Here is a 16456-nt window from a genome sequence, read left to right as displayed (position 1 = left end):
ACCCATCTACAAACTATATCACGATATACAATACTTCAAATAACAACAATGCAACAAAACAAAGCAGCTATTTCAATCAACTAATGCAATGAAATGCTAGACACACCTTGCTTGTAAAGATCGTCATACACAAAATCTTGAATACAAGATAGATGAAGAAAAAGTTCAGAACAGGAAGCTACATGAAGAGCGTTTAAATTATTTGGTTATAAAACAGCAACAATATACCTGCTGGTACCACATCTGCGCTGTCTTTACACCAGCTCCCCAAATATTTGAAAAAATCTCCATAACTCCAACACTCTCATTGATGTGATCTATTTTACGTAAATGGCCACTTTCCAGGATCTCTTCAATCTTCTCTGCCATCTTTTTCCCAATGCCTGGGATTTTAGAGGCCTCCTAAACATAGAATCATAAAAAGAGCAGTCAGAATCTCATATACTGCATCTCCATAACATTTCTGTTAGTTGTTTTTATTGATTTTATAACAAGAAAAACAAACAAGAGCTCATGTTGCAGTTGAGTTCCATAAGCATTATCTTATCATATCACTCCAACATATTTTAAGTATGTTCCCTGCCCATCAATAGTATGCCTTACCTACTAAGCTCAAACATGTCCAACATAACTGGTCAGATCCTAGTTTACATTTTCACTGATATTACAATGCTACATTTCAGTTGTCAGCTTTTGTGCCCCATTGCAACCCCCTCATACATGCCAAGCACATTCATGTTAATAGGAGGATTCCAAATTATGCGGACCCTTTTGTGTAGTGAGGGTATCTCCATCTTTTATATAGCTGTCTGGTACATGTAGCTGCATCTCAATAACATATCAATGATATGTATTCATAGTATTGTATTCGAAGAGACTGATTCAAGTTCAATTCAATTCACAGCATTTCTAAAGTGTAAATGCAGCTGCCTCCAGAGAGGCGTCCCGGCGCTAACGGAAAGTTCAAGGCAGAAAAAGTCCAAAAAGAGATCCAGACCAATCAGCCTACCAGACAGGAGTCAAAAAGCAAAGTCCTAAGATTCTGTTGGAAGCAAGGTTCAAAAGGGCTGCAACCTAAACTAAGATGCAGTGCATTCCAAAGTCTGGGAGCAAGATAAGAGAAAGATCTCCCCCCTCTTCTTGCTTTGTAAATGTGTGGAACTCGAAGCAGTTTCAACTTATTCGATTTTAAGGATCTGACTTGGGAATAGGGCTTTAATCTTGACCTCAGATAAAGAGGGCCTTTGTGAGTAAAGGCTTTGAAAGCAAAAATGAGCACCTTAAATTGAATCCTCTTGACAGCATTGAGCCAAAGAAAATGCCAGAGGTGATGAGAGACTGACGAACCCAGGGGATTTTGAGGATTAGGCAAGCAGCTGCATTTTGAATAATGTGGAGCTGTTGAATTAGAAAAGCGGGCAGGCCTAAATACAGGGTATTGGCATAATCTAATTTGGATGTGACCAAAGCATGAACAATTGTTTTCCGACAGTCTTCAGGAATCAGGTGGAGCATCCTTCCGGAGAGCCCTCAAGGTGGCAAAGTAGGTGGCGGGTAGTGATTTTGACTTGAGGCTCCAAAGTGAGATTGGAATCAAATTTTATCCCCAGGTTCCTCACTACCGGAGCTGGGGAGGGAGGAACCCTTAATTACGGTGATCACCAAATGTTAGCCTCTGGGGAACACTTGGTGCCAAAAGAGAGGATCTCAGTGTTTTCAGAATTAAGTTTCAGGCAGCTTTCATTCATCCATTCTACAATAGCCTTCAGGCAGGGTTTGAGAGATCACAAGGTTGCTGGCCCGTTTAAAGTCCCCATTGTGCCTTCATCACAGCATAAATCGTTCTAAACATTAACTGGAGAACAAACCTTTAGAATGGAAATTATTTTTCTGAAAATATTTACACCACATGCATTCAAAGACCATCGGATACATATTTAATTCCTAAGCACTCAAACAAACAACAACTTAAAACCATAATCCAAAAATCTGAACGCATAGAAAGCTATTTTGATGCAGCTATACGGGAATCAGTTCTAGAAATCATTGCTTTTTGCATCAACTAATTAGGCATTGTTTCCTAACTTGTTCTTGCAAAACACAATTCCTACTATTTTTTTTTTACTTTGTATTGCATAAAATGTGTCCTTACATACAGCCACAGACACAACGGTACTGTAGCGAGTTCTTACCCCCTCCCAAAATCTAACACCACTAAAAAACCAGAAGGCAGACCATCCAATCTGGAAAACTCTAGATGTCAGCTGAAAGAGGCAACTGATTCACAATGCTGGGGTACTAAAAGGTTAACACAATAGGTAGACAGCTCCCAACATAAATATGTCTCTCAGAGAATGCCACACTGTACACTGCTGTCCCACCAGACAACCTAATGCTCAGGGGAATACTCTAATTAGACCCAAGCAAGACATTTAAGTGAAGATTTCCAAACACCTTATTCTCTCTTCCTGTCCCTGAAGAAGGGTATTTCTGCCAGCAACCGTCCTACTTGGTCCCTCCCAAAAAGCAACACCTACAGTCCTGATTGCCACCACTCTCCAACACAATGCGACCCCCCACAGTCCTGGCCTGACTATCTCTTCGAAATCCCCAAATTTATAACCTCTACAAACCCCAATACCCCAGCTATGTTTTGTCCATCATCTCACACAAAGTTCCGCCTGAATGCAAAGTCCTGTCCAATTATACCCTCCAAAAAATGAATTTCAAAAGCGCTAGATACCCCATTGCCCCAAAAAATCCAACTTCCCCTGTCCAGCTCTGCCTGATCGTGTCTAACATACCCCAAAGTTTAAATTTCCATCCAAACCCACTATTCACTCCTCTTCTAAGAAGTGAGATGCTCGTATCCCAGATCCATCCCCTCTAAAAAGGGGTGTTTCTTTCAAAGTCCACCTATCTACGCTCTAGAAGGTTAAATCTCACAAGACCATCTTTTTTAATCACTCTTTATTGATTTCCACATACCAGACACACATTGTATTCTCGGTACATCAATCTGGCAAATTGGTGATACACAGAAGTGGCATGTAGTGCCTAGCATTGGTTTTGTTTACAGTGGCAATAACAGTCAATCAACCTTCAAAATAAATGTAATACTGGTGTCAGAGTCTGGCTGCAAAGTGCTCCTTGTAGATGTTAAATATTAAGGGTTTCATCAGTTTTCGCCATGAACTTCATCAACATTGTTCTCAGTGTTCTATGAGATACCTGTCCATCGTCTTTCTAGTTAAATAACATGGCCATATATTAGTAGTTCACCCTTCACATGCCTCTAGCTGATTGCTTCATTTTAAGAATGCACATATCATATGTTGATTATATGGATGTATGGTGTGTCCTAACAGTGGTCTCTCATCTGTTTTTTCATCCAGATCGTGTCCCATATGGAAATGTCTACTCTAGGTTCCGGACTGAATGTGTTCCAATATTCCTTGATCTGTGAGCATTCCTACACCAGATGGCCTCATCATCGGTTCCACATCCTGGGCAGGAGTTACTCACCCCTGGGTATATTTTACATATGCGCTTAGAGGATCGGTAGAGCTGGTTTCAGTAGCTGAACCCAAGGTTTCTGGAAGCGTTTTGTATGTTCTAGTACCTTATCTCATTCCACATCTGATAGTTCAATGTCAATTTGATAATTTCACCTTCCCCTGGCTTTTGTGGTGTTTGCTTGTGACAGTTTATGTAGTGCTCCATACAATACTGATATAGCCTTTCTTCCATTTCCTAGTGTCAGCATAAATTGTGCAATTTTTGAAGTATGAGGTTCGTTCCTCTCCGATCCCCACATCAGCTGTGCCGACTTCACCGATGGCCAATTAAGACTCGCCAGCACTGTGTTACTATTTTAATTGCTGGGCTCTCACTTATCTGCTCTGTGAATTTACTTTTATGCTAGCAGGACTGTTTGTTTTTACCTGTTGACGTGTTTTTAATGCTTCAATTTTAATTGTTATTGCTGCTCAGAACTCCACATATCGGGAGGGACCTTTCAAATGAATCATCTATCTATCTGGCTGTAGCTTACCGCTTTGCTCTCTGGTCTGCCTCAGCCTACCTGATTGTGTGGAAAGAGCCGTTTTTCTTCTGCTGCCCACTTCGTGATTCTTCGTGGTTTCTCCTTGTAGTTTTGCACTAACATGGGTCTAGGATTCCGTTGCTGCTGGATTGATTACATATTGTACTTCTTGTGGTTTATCACTCCAGCCAGGAGCTAGGATTCTGTCATTCCTAAGCTTACTTCATATTGCACTTCCGGGTGCCTCAGCACTGCCACCGAGGGCTAGAATTTAGTTGATTCTGGGATGGCTATATATAGTATTTCCATGGTACCACTACTGCTAGCTGTTCATTACATGTTTGCATAACTGCTCATCACTACTTGACTGCATGTGCAATCACCTGGATTATTGTTTACATGATGGCATCGTTTTCTAAGATTGTTTAGTGAGAGACACTTGGCAAACTACTTACCAACTGAGTGATGACAAACTTTAACTCAGCATGTAGCGAGAATGTCTCTAATGTTGTCAGAATCCCACAGAGTAGAGTATTGCCCTTCTATGTGGCTTCAGCATCTTTTCAGGGGTATAAAGTGCCACTTAAATGCCAATGCAATACAATGCAACAGACTTACAAAATTACTAATGGTGTAACAGGGCATGCATGAGTTTGGGTTTTCTATTACTTCCTGAAGAAACCTCAGAGCAATTGGTGGCATCCCATTTGGGGTGCTACTTCTCCAGGGTGAAATCTGTATAATCCTATAACGGAGCCCATATGGTTTGGGGCTCCAAATAATTTTTTTACTGATGGCTTAACAGTGCCTCCAGAAGTTTTGGCTTCTCTTGCTTGTGGGTATTCTCCATATTGTGTTTTACTGGAGCCTTAACCCTGCCTCTATCCATTGCATCCAATCACACCTGGGCTGTTGTCCACCAAGTCCCATTGGTGGGTGCTGTTTCCTTGCACAAACATACATTTCTTACAGCATCCTTCCTTCGAAAACAAGGATAATAAAAGCCATCTTCAATTCAGAATAGCAATACAGACATAGATGCTCCCAAAATTTGAACAGGACGGATTACAAATCATTGTGGCTTATACATGTTGTCTGTAAAACTATTTCACACTCTCTAGGCACTCTGCATCTTATTTAAGACTGGTGCATCTTGCTGCACTAGGTCTGAAGCACACTATCTGGCCCTCAAGCATGACACACCCTACCCTAATAGATGGCACTGCAACTGACTCACTTCCCAATCCATTTCACTTAGAGAATAGGTAACCACATACTTTACCAGTTGGCAAGCACCTTGGAACCTAGGCAAGATGAAAAAGTGCTAAAAAAGTTTCACCTGGGAGGACTCCAGGTAAATTAGAGATGGATTAAACCCCCATCCATGATATGAGCATCCTATTGCTCTTCGTCAGATTCAAATAGAGATTTACTGGTCGTCTAACTGTGCTGCCAGAGTTTGGAATCCAGTTGCTCCGGGGAGGACTCCATAAAGTCATTTACAAGTGATTTAACAGTGCCTCCTGCGGTTGAACATAACTCTTAAGGGAGGACCTTTTCTTGCTATGCCGTGCAAACTTTGGTACTCACATAGAATTGAGATTCTCACACCAACTGGTATCCAAATCATCAACAAAGACTGGGGTTCTCCAACAATGTGACATACATGACCTCGAAATGGCATTTGTTTATACTGTCTGCTTGAGAAGCTATGCCCACACTATCACCTGCTTACAGTGTGGCTGCATGCTGCTGTAACAAGTTTGCAGCACACTCTATGGGCATCATACACAACATAAACAACCTACACTTTAGATGACACTGTAACCAAGACCCTTCCTTATCCAACCACTTTGAGATTTGGTTCTATTTGTTTGCCCACATGCAGAGTTCTCTAGTAAAGTGTACTGAGGGCTCGACAAGAAGTACAGAAATCCATTTAAAAATGTTATAACAGAATACATGTATATCAGGCCGCCAACGCTCTGAACATAGAAATAAAACATTGAATTTGCTGCCTTTTGAAACTGAAGACAGTTCAGAGGCACTTATTTAGACCTCTTTTGGTTGTCCCTGTTCAAGTTCAGTCTTATCCTGGAAAATGGGTCTGACACAAACTGAAATGTAGTATTTGGATGTCCAGTTAAAGCTTTTGCATAATTAAGTCTGGCCAATAATAAATATTTGCTGAGTTCCTCATTATTGCTGGCTTGAAAGAGGGGCACTTTTGTAGAGCCAGAGGTCTACACTTCGACTATCATGTTGACCGAAAGAATAGAAGACTACTCTACTCTAGATTTTTTATGCTGTCCCATATTTATAAGGGCAGCAGGATGCTTTGGGGGTTATTCCCTATAGGCAAACAACAGTCTTTGAACAAGCTTCTTTAAGACATAGGAAACCGTTCTTCTTTGCATATTACAGTGCACATATGTGTGAGATTTCCCCCTTATGAGGGCATCTTATGAATAGGAGATAAATACCACAATACCAATCTAGTTTAGAAAGATTGCCCAGTGCACTAACTCATTGGCTGCAGGGAACTGTATGTAAACTGAAGGTCAAAGGATTACATTCTGGTAGATTTACTCACTCATCTGTTTTATCTCCAAAGCTGCCTGATTCTTGCACCTCCCACCACTACCCCCTCTGAATGCTTTATCCTCAATCCATCATAAGTTAAATTTTGTGTTTTTTACTAGTCTATCCACCTTCTACCTCTTGTTCTGAAGTCAATTTTACACTAGAATCTTTCAGTTCATTGTTAGTATTAGAGTATATAGCTGCATCTAACACATGCTCTTCATAAATCCCAATTCCAAAGTGTATGTATCAAGGCGCTGCTGTCTCACTTCATAGGATTTATCTTTCTGGTTTCATCCCACCAGACTCCTGGAAGTTTATGCTTGCAGTGCATTTCGTTTCTCTGAAATTACAAACATATTTATGCCCTTTTTTAATTCACTCTCTCACACTTTCCGCATCAGATCCTTGCAAGCATGTTCTGGCTGTAGCTTTACCTGAAAGGAGGTGACAGGTTTGTGGTAGCTCTTCAGTGCATTGATGGCTTTGGAATATCCCAGAGCGCGCCATCGATCTCCTTGGACGGTGTAGGCTTTAGCCAACACTTCCAACTTGTCTGTAAGTAGCTTGTTGTAATTCTGCTTCTTTGTTTCGGAGGACTGGCTGCAAACCCACTTCTCAGAAACAGTTGCAACAATGGTGGTGCTGCTGGACTCTGAATGGGAGGAAGACGAGGGCTGGCCAAGGAGCAAAGCATTCAGATCACTCTGTGTAACATCAGGCTCTCCTTCCTCACTGCCTTCATCTTCTGACATCTGAAAAGAGAAAATGGAAGACAGTAGTTTAGCAAAAAAGAATCTACATGAAAACAGTGGATGCACTCTAGCATTTCTACAGCTCTAAATCAGAAGTACTGTCCATAATAATAAAAACTGCTTTTGCTTGTAATTTACCTCTCCTGAATAAGCTAGCAATGGTAAATTCCAATCTGGGCCAATTAACCTTAAATAATTACAGTGATAAGAATGTGAAGCAGTGTACATATTTTTACAGCAAGACTGACCTGAGATGTAGAAGATGTCTCAAATGCTTTCTGTTGCTGTGCGTCGGTTTTATCTTGCATTGCAGAGGGTATTTTCAGACGTTTTTCTGTAGTGTGTTCTTTTGTTTCAACTGATGTGTTTGGTTGAATATTCTCACTGGCAGATAGAAGGTGCTCCTTTTTAACCTGATGCTCACCAACTAGATAACTGACACAAAACAAATGGTTTAGTAGGCAATAAACATAACAAAAGAAAGCAGTTTATTACACAAAAAAGAAATCAAGAATTACATATTCACACAACCCCCAAATGCTTAACATAAACCATCACTGTATTATTGGCGCCATCCATGATATACCACAACACCATGATTAATTAGTGGATCAGGAATTATATCAAAAGGCTCTGCGAGATTTTATGGGATACATTAGAAGACTGGGACCATGGGCGTGCCACACATATCTTCACTTTTCATTCACACGCGCATGCTGAATAAATGTGAGAGAATATAAAAGCATGACAGTAAGTGAGCCGAGACATGTATTTGGTAGTTCACTGAACATGTGTGGTATTTTGTGTACAATAAGTGAATGTATTCTCATGTGTTTTGCCTTTCCTACCTATTAGGAATCACTTATATTGTGCATTTGCTCATCGAGTTATCAAGTCATACATTTCATTATTAACTGGCAAGCACTGATTAGCTCACATGCAGTTATGATTATTGTACTGCAATAATGCGTCCTACATATATTGTACATTCTGCTAGTATTCTTCTAGTTCCTATATTTGTTTGATGCTTAGCTAAACATACAGTAGCTTTAATATGAATATGTAAGCAACGTTGCGAGGTAAATTTTTCCTAAAATCAATTTACAAATGATGTAGAAGATTACTCAGAGCCCTCTCAATGAGAGGGTGAAGAGCTGCAGATTACAGGACGAACACAGTGATTCTCCATGTAACTGCACCCAAACCATAGTTTAATAACAAACGGGGTCACATAAACACAATTTGACCTTGCCTTGAAGGGAGGCTGGGGACTCAAAAATAATTCAGGTATGCAACATCAATATCTAAATATCAATTCCTCATAGAACAGCATATATGAATAATAATATGTTTATTAGCTAGGGCTAGATGTGTAGGGATCGTTACAATGAACTTTTCTAATGTACTATGTTACCTACTTTCATTAAGTAATTGTTGTTCATTTACGTTTGCTACTGTTCTAAATAAGCATTAAAATAACAGTGTGGGGGGCGTGGCTTGCAGCCGAGCAAGATGGCCGCAGCCTAGTTGGGCTCCGAGGGTGAGATCGACTCCCCTGACATCCGTGTAGTATCCGTGCAGTAATCCGGCTCCAAGGTCCTAGTACCGGCGGCGGAACCGAAGCGGCACCGAACGATCCGGCCCCGAAGTTTCTCTGACGCCCAGGGCGCGTACAGCGAGGTCCGAAGATCCGAGGCCTACGCCGGCGCTGAAAGCCGGGGCCTCAAGTGACGGAGGTGCCCCGATCGGAGCCGGGCTGTCTCCGGGGCGGAGGCGGCGTGTTTGCGGCCCCGGGTGGACCAACGCCTGAGCGAAGGTGCGAGGCCTGTGCGACATTGCTGAGGATGACCCTGCGGAGGCGGCGCAACTGCGCACAGCGATCCTGATCGGCCCCTGCTGCAAGGAAGGGCCGGCGGAGTGGAGCCGAGGTGCTACCATCCTGGCTGACTGCTGCGCTGGTGGGGACTCGAGGCTGCCTTGCTGCCCTGCTGCCACAGGCGGAGGCGGCGCGGCGCCGACCGATCCGATCCGGAGCTACCCGGACGCCCAGAACGTGCACAACGAGACCCGGTGAGCGGCGGCCTGCATCGGCGCTGAAAGCCGGGGCCTTGGGTGACGGAGATGCCCACGATGGAAGGCGGCCGTCTCTGAGGCGGAGGCGGGGTGTCTGCAGCCTCTGATCAGCCGTTGCCTGAGTGGAGGGGTGAGGACAGTGCTATACCGCGGCGGGGGGCCTCGCGGAGAAGTACTAATCGGGCCCGGTGATCCTAGTCCGCCCCCGGCTGCGGGGCTCAACGAGTGTACCGGAGAGGGGGTGCTGCTCGCCCTGGCTGGCTGTATAGGGGCTGTGCGACCGCCTGATGCCGGACTTCACCGAGACCTGGGCGCTTCGTAGTGTTGCCTGAGCCGGACGCTACCCAGTCAGCGAGGTCCATTTCACCTGCGCGTCAGCGGCGAGCGGGAGGGAGAAGGCCACCGGCTACGACTATGAGCGGGAAGGGGCTCAAAGGGAATTCGCAGGGCAGACTTGATAAATTCGCCTATACTAAGGACTCCTCCGCGACGCCTGACCGTGGCGGGCGCACCGAGAAGATGGCGACGGACAAAGAGATGCCTAAAGTGACGCTGGAAGACATCATGGCTGCCCTGACACAAGTACAGACGACGGTGGGGTCCATCTCCACGGATGTGTCTCTTCTCCGAGCGGACTTCCAAAAAATGTCCGCCAGGATTGCGGATGTTGAGCAGGTGACGGAGACACTAGCGAAAGACTCGAGTTATCTCCTACAGAAGGTAACCCAGCTGGAGGCGGACAACAAGCGCATGGCGGCCAGGCTGGACGATCAAGAGGGGCGTTCTCGCCGCAACAACGTGCGCATTACAGGGATCCCCGAAAGCGAAGGGCACCCAGCCATGGACCTCTACATTGAAGACTTGATCAAGTCCAAGTTGCAACCCAGAGGCCTGTCCACCTTCTTCTCAGTGGAACGCGCCCACAGGGTGCCCGGCGGCCGACCACGAGTGGGTGCGCCCCCGCGGCCCGTCCTGGCCCGCCTGTTCAATTTCCGCGACAGGGATGCCATTCTTCAGGCGGCGCGGGTGGCGCCTCCCATCCGCCTCCAGAACTCCACAGTGTCCTTCTTCCCGGACTATACGGCGGCGGTGGCGGCCCAGCGCCGCAGTTTCCTGGAGGTCAAAAAGAAGCTGAGGGCCCGGGAACTTCCCTACGCTATGCTCTTCCCGGCGCGACTCCGTGTAGTGGCGGATGGCAAAACTGTATTTTTCAACACACCGGAGGAGGCCCATGACTGGCTGGAGGGCTGGCGCCCGGCTGCGGGTGGTGGCCGCTCGGCCCGCAGGACGAGACGCATGGGGAGTGAGGAGGACTCTGAGGGCCGCGACCGGCGTACGGAGGAGACTGAGGGGGAACCCAACGGCTGATGCCACAGCGGCGGCGTGAAGCCGGAGACCAATAACTGGTGCCCGCCGAGGCTGGACTGACCTACGCCCTATTGCCAGAGGGTGTGAACGATGGGACCTGGGGACAGGGGATGTCATGGTCTTCCTCGGACCCCACGCTCCTTACAGCGCAAGTACTGGTTGGGGTTTTGGGAATGGAGCACTCTGCTGAGTTGGGGTGGCGGGCAGTTCTGAGTCCGTGTGGCAGGGAGGCAGGGAGGGGGGGGGGGGGAGTGGGGAATGTTATGTAGTTCTGTTTTTCTGTTGAGGTTTTGTAGGACACGGGCCTTTGACCTAAACTCACCACACTTTCATTGCATGACACATGCATCACGCCACGCTATCCGTACCATGCTCCGTCACTTTGCCCAACCACCGTAATGTCTGAGGCGCAGCGCGACCCACCCCCTGCCGGCGCTCTGACTCCGGCGCCACCCCTCTCTTTACTCACATGGAACGTACGGGGCTTGGGAGATAAAATCAAGCGGGGCCTGGTCCTGCATAGCCTCAAAAGATGCTCCCCGACGGTGGCTTTGCTCCAGGAGACCCACCTAACTGGCTCCACCACTAAAGCGCTTGACAGATGGGGGTATAAGATGGTGGCGCACTCTGAATTCACCTCTGGGTCCCGGGGGGTTGGTATCCTGCTGCGGTGTCGGTCCCCCTTGATCGTGCTGAGTGTACACACAGACGGGGCTGGGCGTTTCGCTGCAGCGCACGTACAATGGGAGGGCCGGCCCATCAACATAGTGTCTGTCTATATCCCGCCCGGACTGCATGCTTCGGCGCTCCCGGCACTCAGTGAATTCCTGCTCGCACTACCGGAGGGGGAGGTATTATTGGGTGGCGACTTCAATGCGGTAATGGACGACCTCACTGATCGGTCTCCAACTAGGGGAAAGATTGGGGGAGTGTCCCGCCTCGCGGGCTTCGCGACGGCGATCGGGTTAACGGACATATGGCGGCTGCATCATCCGACGGCACAGCACTACACGTATCACTCCGGGGTACATGACAGTCTCACCCGCATTGATTACTTTCTAGGTTCCCCTGGTTGTCTCCAGAATGTTGACAATATAAACATTCAACCCAGAGGCATATCTGATCACTCCCCGATCCTCTTGCAATATGCCAGTCATCACCTACTGCGCCGTCGCGTTTACCCGCTACGCCCTAGCTACATTCGCCTACCAAAGATCAGTAAATCCATAGTGCAAGCGACAAAATTCTACTTCCAGGAAAATGCGGCTTCGGTTGACTCCCCTGCGACTCTCTGGGAGGCGTACAAAACGGTGGTGCGGGGCCGGGCGATGGCGGCCGTGTCGGAACACAAGCGCGAACAGGTGGCCGAGCTGCAGTCGCTTGAGACCGAGCTCAGGGCGGCGGAGGCCCGCCAGGCCGCGGCGCCCTCCCGTGCAACCTCGCACGACCTGTATGTGGCTCAGACGAACTACAAAGAGCACCTCGCAGAGCGAGTCCGGCAGCGCCTTGAGGCTTCGAGGCATACAGTTTATGATGTGGGGGACAAAACTGGTAGGTTACTGGCGTGGCTTGACAAGCGCGATGATGGCGCCAGGGGGATTGCGCAGTTGAGCACTGATGAGGGATTGACAGTAACAGACCCGCGAGTAATAGTGCGCACTCTGGCGGAGCACTTCCGTGAAGTCTACTCCTCCAGCTCGACCATGACGGTGGAGATGGCACTGACTTACATCAAGGACCTGCAGATGCCCAAGCTTTCCCCTGAGGCTCGAGCGACGCTCGAGGCTGAGCTCACGGTGGAGGAGCTCCAGGCGGCCATCGGCGCGCTGCAGCCCGGTAAGGCGCTTGGACCGAACGGCATCCCCATTGAGCTTTATCAACGACTCTCCGAGACGTTAACGCCGCACCTGCTGAATATGTTCATGCACTGCCTTGAGGTGGGGGAACTCCCTGAGGACCAGCGGACGGCCACCATTGTGGTAATCCCGAAGCCGGGTAAGCCGATGGACCGATGCACCTCATACCGTCCCATTTCCCTGATCAACGCGGAGGCAAAGATCCTAGCGAAGGTGTTGGCCGTCCGGCTCACGCCTCACTTATCTGACATTGTACACCCGGATCAATCCGGTTTTATGCCTGGCAGGAGTACGTCTCACAATCTGAGGCGGCTGCATGGGGTGCTGGCCCGCGTGGAGCGGTTGCAGGAACCGGCTGTTATTCTTTCCCTTGACGCCCGAATGGCGTTCGACATGGTGGAGTGGCCCTTTCTTTTCGCGGTACTCCAACATCTGGGGTTCGGACCGAAATTTTGTGCCTGGGTTCAGCTCCTCTATACTAAGCCTCTAGCCCATGTCACGGCCAACGGACACATGTCGGAGGACTTCCCATTGACGCGTGGCACGAGACAGGGCTGCCCTCTGTCACCTCTGCTCTTCGCCCTAGTGCTTGAGCCGTTGGCGGCTTGGATCCGCTGGGAGCCCATGATGCGGGGCCTCCGGTGGTCTGCCGACTGGGAGGACCGCGTCTCCCTCTACGCGGATGACATACTGCTATATTTGTCCTCCCCGAGGAGTTCCATCTTAACGCTATTGAACATCTGCGAGATTTTTGGCCGGGCGTCTGGGTACACGATCAACTGGTCGAAGTCGGTCCTCCTGGTACTAAGGGGCCCACTTCCGCGGCTACCGTCGAGTTGCCCGCTCCGGGTGGCGGAGGAGTCTTTCAAATACCTGGGAATACATATCGTGCTGGATCAGACGGAGTTCTTCAAGCGCAATCTAAGCCCTCAGATAGACCGCCTTAAGCGGGACGTGCAGTACTGGGGAGCGCTGCCCCTGACCCTGGTCGGAAGAGCGGCGCTCTTCAAGATGATGGCTCTGCCGCGGTTTCTCTATGTACTGGAAAATACCCCATTCCAGGTGCCTCCGGCCTACTTCCGTGCGATAGCGGCGCAGGTGTCCAGCCTGCTCTGGGGCAACAAGCCGGCACGCATAGCGCAGTCTAAGCTGGTTTGCGGGTGGTATGATGGGGGAATTGCGCTCCCGGACATCCAGCTATATTACTGGGCGGCGCAACTGAAGGTGGTCAACCAGTGGCTCCACGCGCCTCAATCTGACCCGGCCTTCAAGGCGGATAGGGACGTACTGGGTGAGAGGGGTATGCTGTCCCCACTGTATGACACCCGACTGATATTGAGGATGGTCGGCCCTCTGCGGCAGACTATATCCATCTGGCATGCTGCTCAGGCCAAGTTGGGATGGCGAGGAGTCTTGACTCAGCTAACACCTCTGTGGGATGCCAGGAAGCTGGGACGTCTGAGAGACAGCAAGGGCTTCGACGCTTGGGATACCATTGGAATATCGACAATCGGCGATGTGTGGCAGAAGGGGGAGGTTGTTCGGTTTGCGAGCCTACAGCAGCAGTACGAGCTGGCCCCCTCGGAATGGTTCCGCTACCTCCAAATGAGGCATGCCTTAATGACACAGTTGGCTCCTGGAGCGAAGGTTCCGGAGGCGTCCCCGCTGGAGGACAGGTTGCTGACGGAATATATGCCAAAGAGGGCCACTTCCTTCACGTACCGCAAGCTGGTCAACAATCTACCGGACCCTATGGGGACCCTGCGGGAGCGGTGGGCTGACGAACTTGGCGATCTTGATGACCCAGAGTGGCGCGAGGCACTGGCCTCGCCGCGCGAGGCGGGTATACCCTCGAGGCTGCGACTGGTGCAACTTCGTATATTGCATCGCTCCTACTACACCAGATGCTTACTACACAAGCTGGGCAGGGCGCCACATCCCTTCTGCTTGCGGGGTTGCGGGGAGGAGGGAACCTTTTATCACACTATCTGGGACTGCCCAATCATTCAAAACTTTTGGAAACGAGTGCTGCGTACAATGTCACAGGCGTGTGGGATATCACTGTTGCCGGAACCCAGGCGCTGCTTGATAAATGTGTGGGAGCCCAATGACCTTAATCGTCAGACGCAGGGTTGGGTGACGCTGGGCATCATAACGGCCAAAAGAAATATAGCCCAAAAATGGGGTGCAGAAGAGGTGCCGCTGCTGTCCACGTGGCGCAAGGAAATGGACGCAGCCATGTTTGCGGAGCGTTCTATATTCATTAGACGGGGGTGTCCCCGCAAGTGGGCCAAGGTCTGGGGGGCATGGAACAAGTACAGGGGAGAAATATGCGAACCACCGCCTCTTTCCGATGAGGAATCCTCTGACTCAGATGGTTAAGGGGTCCTGTGGGGCGGTGGGGGGATGGGGAATTAGAGTATTTCGAAATACATTAGAACTTGGGTTGGTTGAGGGATTGTGCAATGGGGTGATGCTCTTTCTATGGATGTGTATACAAGGCTCGCTTCAATGTCCTACTGTTTTCACTGTTTTACAAAACAATAAAATTCTTTAAAAAAAAAAAAAAAATAACAGTGTGGAGGCTTCGGAGCCAAGCATTGCGGACACGCCTCTGTAGAGTTCCGCGAGCCCGAGCCCACTCAGAGCCATAATCCTGTAGATATCTGATTCCTGACCCCGGACACTGCAACCGCGGTGCACTCCCTGCGGAGCGCATTGGGACCCCCGTGGCGAAGTTTGGTTGCGGTGACAAGCCGGGAAGGTCCCGACCCGGTGCCGACGCATCTGTGGCCGTGAGTTGAGGCTGCGCGAGGGACGCGCTGTGTGGGCCAGGCCGCTGTAGTTGATGACGGCAGGCCGCATGGAGTGACCTCGCCAAGGCGGCCGCCTCCGCTCCGTGGGGCCTCGAGTTGGTGCCGGCGATAACCTGGGGCTGAGGGGGCCTGCTGGCGCGTGAATTCGGCTGGCGGCCTGAGACTTCTCTGTGGTGCCATCATTGCGGGCCCCTCCCCCCTGCTTTCTAAGCAGCGGCAGTGAGGGGCAGAGGCCCCGTGGGTTCGTGGTTCTCCTGTCGGCTGCGCCCGGACCTGATGCCTGCTGAGGACTATCTTCTCCGTGGCCGGAGTCACCGGCGGAGGCCCTGGACTTCGTGGCCACCCTCATCTTCTCGGATCTGCCAGCTACGCTGGGGAGGATGGGCCAGCCGGCCCCGGGGTGATTGTGGGATTGCGGAGGCCCTGATTTCTGCGGATATGGACGCCCACGCATTCGGGCGAGGAAACACACTGCTGCTGCCATTGCTGCCCTGGAGGCCGGTCCTCTTTGGATTGCCTGGAACCCCCTGAGAGCATATTCTGCACACTTGCCGCGGGCCAGCGGCCCACCTGGTGGTCCCTGAAGACGGTGGGCAGCGGTGTCCTGGGAGGTGCGCTGTAGCGATTGGGCACCACGTCCGGTTGAAGCCCTGACCTAGCTGGGGCAAATCGAAGAGTGGAGAGTTTACTCCGGGCCAGGACCTTGTGCTGCGTGGCTCCCAACCAGTCGCTGGAGATCATCACCATCCCGTGGAGGCCCACCCCTCCATACTTACCTGCTGTGGCTGTCGATCGGGGGCTCGCCTCTCGGTCCACTCCTCCACTTCGCAATGGGCAAAGACAAACACGGAGCGGCGGCCCCTAAACAGAACACCATGGATCACTACACCACCGCTCCTGCTGGGAAGGAGGTTGCTGAGGGCCTGTCCTCTGACACTGCTACCTTGCTTGCGGCGATCA

The 16456-nt window shown here is 49.6% G+C and overlaps 1 protein-coding gene across 3 annotated transcripts in view; it reads right to left on the bottom strand.

The window, feature by feature from the left end:
- POLL (DNA polymerase lambda) overlaps window positions 1-16456 on the bottom strand; it is a 235845-nt gene that overhangs the window by 137180 nt on the left and 82209 nt on the right. For all 3 annotated transcript variants that reach the window (XM_085606462.1, XM_085606459.1, XM_085606461.1), the window contains exons 4-6: window positions 7632-7818; window positions 7066-7383; window positions 229-402 (exon numbers count right to left, since the gene is read on the bottom strand). In XM_085606462.1, the coding sequence (XP_085462588.1) occupies window positions 229-402; window positions 7066-7383; window positions 7632-7818 (679 nt within the window). The remainder of the gene's footprint in view (window positions 1-228; window positions 403-7065; window positions 7384-7631; window positions 7819-16456) is intronic.

The sequence above is a fragment of the Triturus cristatus genome, chromosome 1_2 (genome assembly GCF_964204655.1).
Source record: "Triturus cristatus chromosome 1_2, aTriCri1.1, whole genome shotgun sequence".
Lineage (NCBI taxonomy): Eukaryota > Metazoa > Chordata > Amphibia > Caudata > Salamandridae > Triturus > Triturus cristatus.
The sequence above is the reverse complement of the archived record's forward strand: the minus strand, read 5'-3'. Positions and strand labels throughout refer to the sequence as shown.